General features: G+C 37.2%; 1 protein-coding gene across 2 annotated transcripts in view; it reads right to left on the reverse strand.

The window, feature by feature from the left end:
- cdk14 (cyclin dependent kinase 14) overlaps positions 1-8,893 on the reverse strand; it is a 155,387-nt gene that overhangs the window by 16,660 nt on the left and 129,834 nt on the right. For both annotated transcript variants that reach the window (XM_026283415.1, XM_026283416.1), the window contains one exon: positions 7,218-7,334. In XM_026283415.1, coding sequence (XP_026139200.1) covers positions 7,231-7,334 — 104 coding nt within the window. In that variant the 3' untranslated portion in view covers positions 7,218-7,230. The remainder of the gene's footprint in view (positions 1-7,217; positions 7,335-8,893) is intronic.

An 8,893-nucleotide genomic window follows, 5' to 3' on the forward strand; every position in this document is an offset into this window, starting at 1 on the left:
GAGCCACAGCCTTTGATAAATCAAGCGTGCTGCGAGTGAATGCTAGGAAAAGCACACATTTATTCCCTGCACAATGCCAAGCAAACTGTTAATTAAAGATTATCCAGCCGCATGAATAATGCATTCATTCCTTCAGAATCTCACTCTCAGTGTTCATCAGGAGAGACAAAAACCCCAAAGAGCTGATATCTGCGGCGAGAAAAGCCTTCGATTAAAACAATCAGTGAGCAGAGTTTGTGTTGCACTGCTGGTGCACCATTACTGACAATAACACAACTAAACCAGAGCGAACAGAGTCGAAGCAGCCAGACGCCCGCAGTCAATCTCACACGCAAAACTGTATTTGCATCATATTTTGAGGAGAAATGTTCTGAACATGATTTGTGAGAGTAACTGTCCACTCAGTGTCTGTAAAGCTCAAGATCAGCATGAATAATCAGATGGATGACATCATTCTTCTGATGTGTAGATGTCAAAATGAATGAGTAAACATACGTTATCATTTGTTTAACAGTGAGTTTGAGTTACACAAGTAGATCAACATGTTATATTTGACAACTTTTTTCGCCATATAAAAACAGCTGACAGTGATATTCAGTGATGCAAACTAACTTTTCTGTCAAACCATTTTTAATTTAAAATATAGGCTCCTCAAGCAATTCATAGTTAAAATAAAAATGTACCATACATTTTTAAGGTTAAGAGTGAATGTGTGCATATTTTAAGATTAAAATATTTGTAAATATATGTTTTCGTTATTTTTCTTCATTTGCTCGATCAACTATTCCCTTAATTTATTATTTAATAAATTTTAAAAAATTAAAATGTTTGTGAAATAATTATATAAATGAATATGCAAGACTTTAGGGTAGAATTTAACTTAAAATATGTAATATTAAATATTAAACTATTTGTATTGTATTCATTATTTCTATTTCAAATTTTATCTTCCATCTTACATTTTTTAAACTATTTTTTTCTGTTCTTCACTTTGTACTGCTTAATTTTTTTACTGTATTTTATATTTACCTCATGATATATATATATATATATATAGAGAGAGAGAGAGAGAGAGAGAGAGAGAGAGAGAGAATTATTCTGAGGTAAATATAAAATACAATAAAAAGCAAGCAGTATATATACATATATATATATATATCTACTGGCTTTGTCTTATTGATTTTTTATACTTAATCTTCAGAGGATGAATGGGATGCTCCCTTAGAATTTGGCAAAAGTAAGGTGTCTAATATAGCAGCATAATTTAATTTCTTGAAGCCTTGACATGAGGAGCTCTACAAAGAGAACTCGATATGCTGTCTATGTAGGGAGCTCACTAGGTATTGGAACAGAGCCACACTGCAGTATTTTTAGACGCTGAGGTGAAGAATGGAGGTGAATAATCTCTAAACCTCTGGATTCAGTCTAATGGATTTCGGCCGATCTATTCAGCCTCATGAAGAGAGACTAATGTGCTTTAAATACAGTCTGTATTCACACAATAACTGTGTGTGTGTGTGTGTGTCAGGAACGCTCTGAGAGTCTCACGGCGCAGCTGTCAGAAAGCGTTTTCTCTGTCTCCTTTACCTTCCTGTCCTGCGTGATCCTGATAAAGAAACTCCCTGAGCGAGAGTGAAGCTGATCCCACTGCGCCACTAAAAACCCACCGCACCACACACACACAAAACACACTTCACACAACACAGCATTCATATGAAACACACACAGACCTCAATATCATCATCATCATCATCAACAGATGAACGCCTGCCTTTTATACTGGACTGGAGCAGATAGAGCTAGGACTGATTTATGTTATTTTACATGTAAAGAAGACAGACAGATAGATAGAATGACAGGTATTTAGACAGAGTGATAGAATGAATGAACAAACAACAGACGAGATCAAACGAACCATAGATAGATAGAACAGAATAAATGAACATTATAGAGAACAAAAGAACAAACGATAGATGGTAGACAGAACCAGAACAGATACATGTCAGACTGGGTTTTCATGCACTATACACACACACACACACACACTTTGAGGGGTGAAAGTGTGTGTGTGTATCTCACAGGTGTCTGTGTCTCTGTCAGCAGCTGATGTGTGTGATAATCACCTGATATCTGTCATGATTCTCATCTGTAACTCAGACGCGTCGCTGTGTAGACACAGCATCATCAGACTTCTAGAGAGTGTGCTTGTTTTGTTTGGGTTTGGGAGAGTTTGTGTGTGTGCTGGAGCGCTGCGGTTTGACACACTGATCTGTACGGGTGGATAATTACCCTCCGCCTGTCTGACACACACACACACACACACACACACACACACACACACGCACGCATGTGTGGGCCGCTGTCGGATGCCTCCTCATCCACAACACACTTTCATCTGTAAATGCAATGCATTATGATTGAGACGCGGCCGCTAAGATGCAGTGACACTTAGTGCCTGATCGAAACACTTGCGATGTCTTTGCCTGTAGACTCTCACACAGCAGCTCAGAGATGTAATTACAGAAGAGGAACTCCATCCAGCCAGCCTAGCAGAGGAGGGAATCTTCGGGACACTTGTTTGAATAAAACGAGGGAATAATCACACAGATCTTTTTAAAGATGCTCCAGTTTGGTTGAAGCTCAGAGATTTCACCATCTGCCTGGAACACATGCACAACTGCACCTGCCATCGGAACACACACACACACACACACACACACACACACACACACACACACACACACACACACACACACACACACACTAATCATGAATTCAGCTGAGTCTGTATGTTACAGTGGTTTCTTCTAGAGTGAGAAACAGAGAAGCACACACTGACACTGGAGCTTATGCTAATGAGCCATTCAGAGCTCCGCCCCCATCCTCCACCACGCATATCATTAGTGTCTCTGGTGACCAACAAATTACACATGAAATCAAGCAGCGCAGCTCCTCTGTGTGTGTGTGTGTGTGTGTGTGTGTGTGAGAGGGAAACACCTGCCTGTGGGAAACACCCCCCCCCACACACGTGTGATTTTCTTTTTTCCCTCCATTGGCTCAAGCTCGATGGCTTTCTGACACCACAATAAATAACGTTTCATTATTACTCAGTATTTTAGTGTGAGTCTGTGTGTGCAGCATCATATCACTTGATATCTAAATGTCCAGAGTGAGCTGAAGGAGCTCTCTCGTGATAAACACTCACTATCATCCTCCACATGAAGAACAGACGGACTGATGTCTGAGAGCCAATCAGAATCAGTCTGCTGCAGTCCATCAGTCTCTGACCTTCTGATGTGCACACACACATACACACACACACTTTGAGGTGTTGTCTGTGCCAGTTGTGTGTGTGATAAACAGCTGGCTGCTGTACACACCGGTCGTCTGTTTGTGGTGTTTATCTTCAAAGAGTTACTGGAGCTGCAGACCTGTGACTCCAGCCAACTGACCCAGACAAACCACTGCCAACACACACACACACACACACACACACACACACGCACACACACACACTCACTCACTCACACACACACACACACACACAAGCACACACATATGGACACACACACACACAAGCACACACATATGGACACACACACACACACACACACACACACAAGCACACACATATGGACACACACACACACACACACACGCACACACATACTTACACTCACACACACACACTCTCTCACACATGCATAGATAAACAGAATCACACGCACATGCACACACACATACACACACACATACACACGCACATGTTTGTTTTTGTGTAAAGTGTGTTCATCCCATAGGTGTAATGGTTTTTATTCTGTACAAACTGTATATTCTATGGTCCTTCACCAACCCTACACCTAACCCTAACCCTCACAGGAAACTTTGTGCATTTTTACTTTCTCAAAAAAACTCATTCTGTATGATTTATAAGTGTTTTGAAAAATGGGGACATGGGTTATGTGCTAATAAGTAACCCTCTCCTTGTAATACCTGTGTCATACCCATGACATTATACACACACACTCTCACACACACAGACACACACAGACACACACACACACACACACACACACACACAGACACACACACACACTCACTCACACACAGAGACACACACACACACACACACCCACACACATACATACACGCACACACACACACACACACACACTTACACTCACACACACACACTCTCACACATGCATAGATAAACAGAATCACACGCACACACTCACTCACTCACAATCACACACACACACATGTATAAAACAAACACACACACACACACACAATCACTCACTCACTCACACACACACACACACACACACACACACACACTCACTCACTCACTCACACACACACACACACACACACACACACATGTATAGACACACACACACACACACATACATACATACACACACACACACACACACATAAAACAAATCAAATGAATTCTTCATGTTAAACACTGTGCACACAAACACATCTCCTGCAGCGTAAAGACTTTACACACACAGCACATACACAACTGAACCAGTCTGTCCAAACCAATCACCTCTGGGCTCTTAATTTATGCTAATGACATGCAAAGCCATTGCAGCTGATCGGTGGCTTCTTGCATCAGCAGCACGACTGCCACAACTCTCCCAAACTTCAGTGTCATGAACACATCTCCCTCCAGACAGCACAGCGTTCACATTAACTACGGCTTTCCAGTCTACAAAGAAAGAGAGACCTATAGATGGTCCAGTCTTTTTCTATCTTTTCTGACCCCAATTTGATGCGCTGACCCTCGTCTCTGACGGTATTGTGTGTTTGTGTGAGAGTCTGACGGCCGAAGCTTCATCTTTCCTCAATAGCGGCTCTCAAAGCGGCTCAAAGGCCTGCTGGGGATTTCCTGAGAAACAGCACTTCTGATGAATAATACACAAGCACAGATCAGGACTCTTCTGCTCTCACAAACATACAGCGGCACAGGAAAAGATGGATGAAGCCTGTCAAAAACACATCCAGATCACAACGAACCCCAAAATCAGAAGAAGAAAAAAATAAGAAATGTTTTGCATGAAGACTAAACATTTTAAATGCTTCTAAAAATAGGTTCTAATATGTTTTCTTTTATTCTAAAGTATGTATTTTTCTTTTTATCTTTTCATTGCATATTTTAAAACTGAATTTTTTTTTATAAAAAGTTATATTTTGCATAATTTTTTTTAATTGTCCTAAAATAGGCTCTAAATATTTTCCATCATCATTTTAAACTATATCTATCCTTTTACTTCAAACAGACATCTTTTCATAATTTTTTGCTTGACATTTGAAAACGGAAAAAAAAAAAAATTAAAAAATACTGCATGCTTTGATATTTTATATTTACTATTATAAGATCTTTTTTTTTTTTTAAAGCTGACATTTTTCCCATAATTAAACCCATTATATTGTGCATAAAGAAAATGAGGAAAATTTTTCTTAAATACACCTAAAATAAAATATTTCAAGTGATATAATGACATTTAGACATTTTAAAAAATGACTCCACCCCAAAACAAAAAATTGAGAAATTTATATTATTAAAAGAAAATAATGAAGTGTAATAATTATAAATTGTTCTAAAATAGGCTCAAAATATTTGTCTTCATTATATATATATTCATAACTTTTTTCCATCTCAAAAATTTAAAAATGAGCTCCAAATTATTCCTAATTTCTTTGCTATTTTGCATGTAATAAAATGGAATTCAGACTTTAGTGTCAAATACTCTTTAGAGCGTCTTGCGTGTAATGTGTGTGAGATGATGATGAAAGTGTTGTGTCTGGAGCGTCTCAATCAGACGTGTGTGGATTAGAGGAGCGTCTCGGAGCTCCAGGAGTCTGTCAGCTAGAGACGGACGAGCACAAAGCCTGTGATTTCAATATGAATACAGCGGAGAGAAGGACACGCTCTCACAGCGGGCGACTTCCTTTCTGAGCAGCACGACGCCTCACACACACACACACACACTCACTCACACACACACACACTCACACACACGCGCACGCCGCAACATCTGCATGCTGAGGAGAAAACACTTCACTCTCATTCCTGCACTTCATGAACGTGTTAAAGAGCCGATCACTTTTTTTAAACCAGACTAATGACAGGAAACATATTGAACAATTAAAAGGTAAAATACAATCTGCAAACATATATCATTCTTATTTAATATTTACTTGCTTTACACCACCAGTCAGAAATGTGTAAAAATTAAGATTTGTAAAAAACATTTGAAAGAAGTCTCTTCTGATCTCCAAGGCTGCATTTTGGAACATTTACATTTTAATGTTTTTTATTTTTACAGTAAATATTTTAAAATATTATAATAAGTTAAAATAACTGTTTTCTATGTGAAATCTATTTGTTAAACTGTAGTTTATTTTCAGCATCATTCATCCAGTCTTCAGTGTCTCCATTTGCTGCTCAAGAAACAAAATAAAATAAATAAATAAAAACGATAATAATACTTTTATTCAGCTTTAAATGGAGCAAAAGTGACAGTAAAGACATATACAAAATATTTATATTTCAAATAAATTTAGCTCTTGAAGTTTCAATAATAACAATACATATAAATTGTATAATTGAAAAATAAATAAATTATTTAAAGAATTTAAACCCCACTTGCTTTGATATCTTGTATGGAATATAATGAGAATTATCGTTAAAAGTGACTTTTCCCCCAAACTCAAGACATTGTAATTTGCATAAAGAAAATGAAGCTTACAATGTTTAAATGGTCAAAATATAAGTTTACTCTTTTTATTTTTTGTTTTCATCATTGAAATCATATTTGATCACCAGTATTAATGATAACTGAGCAGCAAAAGCAACCAATCAGAATGATTTGTGAAGATCATGTGACACTGAAGACTGGAGGAATGATGCTGAAAATACAGCGGAGCATCACAGAAATAAATTACACTTTAATAGATATCCACATAGAAAACAGCTGTTTTACATTTTAATAATATTTCAATTTTTTAGAGTATTTACTGTATTTTTAATCAAATAAATTCAGCCATAAAGAGACTTCTTTCAAAACATACATGTGTACATGTACTCAAAATCCACTTAAATAAAATAAAATGTACAAAACTGATTAAACTGATTAAAAAGCAGAGTACAGAATTAAACCTGCTCTTAGAGCTGTGGAGGGACTGTCAGTGTGTGGTACCTGTCTGCTCCGGTCAGTGTTTGCTGTCAGACGAGGCTCTGCTCTGACCACACACCTGGACGCTGACACCTGACTCCGGCTGTAACCGAACGCTGGGAACGCTGAAGATCGAAGACACTGAAACACAACCACACATTCACTCTGTCAGTCTGAAAATGTGTAATATCACATCATCATCATCGTGTGAAAGACAAGGAGAGGAAACAATTCAATTATGATGATGACAAGAAAAATATAGCTGAAAATTAATACATATAAAACTATGCAATTCAGATTTCCAGAAATATATGATGCACTTTACTAATATTTTTAAAAAAAAACTCAAATAATAATAAACAATGAATGTTTAGATTACATTAGATTAGTTTTTGATATAGGTTGACCGTAGAAGCAAATTTCAAATTAGCATTATTATTAAAAATTCATGTGAGTTTAGTATTTTTTTATTAATTTTTTTTATTAATATATAAAGCGATGTACAGTATTTTTAAGAAAAAAAAATATACATTTTATATATATATATATATATATATATATATATGTTGTGTGTGTGTGTGTGTGTAATATATACATTTAAATAATATATAAAAAATATTAAAAATAATATAGATGTAGATAATGTTGAATAAAATTATATTAATTAATACACTTTATATGATTATAAACACACATGACACATTGTACTCATACTGTGTGTGTGTGAATGTATGTATATATATAGAAAATAAATATAGTGAATATAAACAAAATAAAATAATACATAAAATAAATAGGAAAATATGCTAACTGATATTAATTAATTACGGAGTAAATGAGCTTCTCTATATGTTTGCAAAGAGGTTTCTTACCAAGAAATATAACCAACCGTAAAAATGAGGCTTGACTTAACAAACAGCTCTAATAAAGACATAAAACCATAATAAAGAAACGCATCAGCACTTAATAAAAATGGCCTAAATCGTGCTGCATTTGCCGTATCAATCAAAGCCTGAGCTGAAATGTTAATTACAGTGAGTTCTCCCCAGCAGCAGCTGCTCTCTTTAGTGATAGAACTGCAAGCATATATGAAACAACAGATTACATTTCCCTTCATTCTTCTCTGCGCTGTGTGTGTGTGTGTCAGAGCTCCGCCTCCTCGCCGGAGCCCCGCCCCCTCCTCGCTCCCACACAGCCTGCTGTGAGCTGATAACAGGATTAATTCAGCTGCTGCTCCTAATCTGCCAAATTAAAAACCTCATTCTCGCATTCAAACGACTCGCCCGACGCAGACGTCTGTTTTCTGATGTGCAGAATGAAACGTGTCTGCGCTACAGCTGTGTTGTCTGCTAAGAGAGGCCTTACAGCAGATCAGCGGCCCACAGCGTGCTTTATGGGGGTCTGACGTCTGGATTATAGATGTGTGTCATATTAGACACGACAGAAGGCCTTGAGCCAGAACCAGCCTGAAAGACCTGAATCATCATGTTTCTGTGACAGCTGAACACAAACGTATGAAACGCCAACACAGAATGAAACTGCAACTTTCTATCACACAATTAGATTTTTTTTTCTTCTCACAAACAGAATTGTGAGATATTAACTCTTAAAAAGTCTAAAAAAGTAAGACAGAAAACATGAAATTGCACATAAAGCCTGAATAGTGAGATGAATTGCTTCTGTGCCGGAAGAGAACTGAG

The sequence above is a fragment of the Carassius auratus genome, chromosome 16, assembly GCF_003368295.1.
Source record: "Carassius auratus strain Wakin chromosome 16, ASM336829v1, whole genome shotgun sequence".
Taxonomy (NCBI): domain Eukaryota; kingdom Metazoa; phylum Chordata; class Actinopteri; order Cypriniformes; family Cyprinidae; genus Carassius; species Carassius auratus.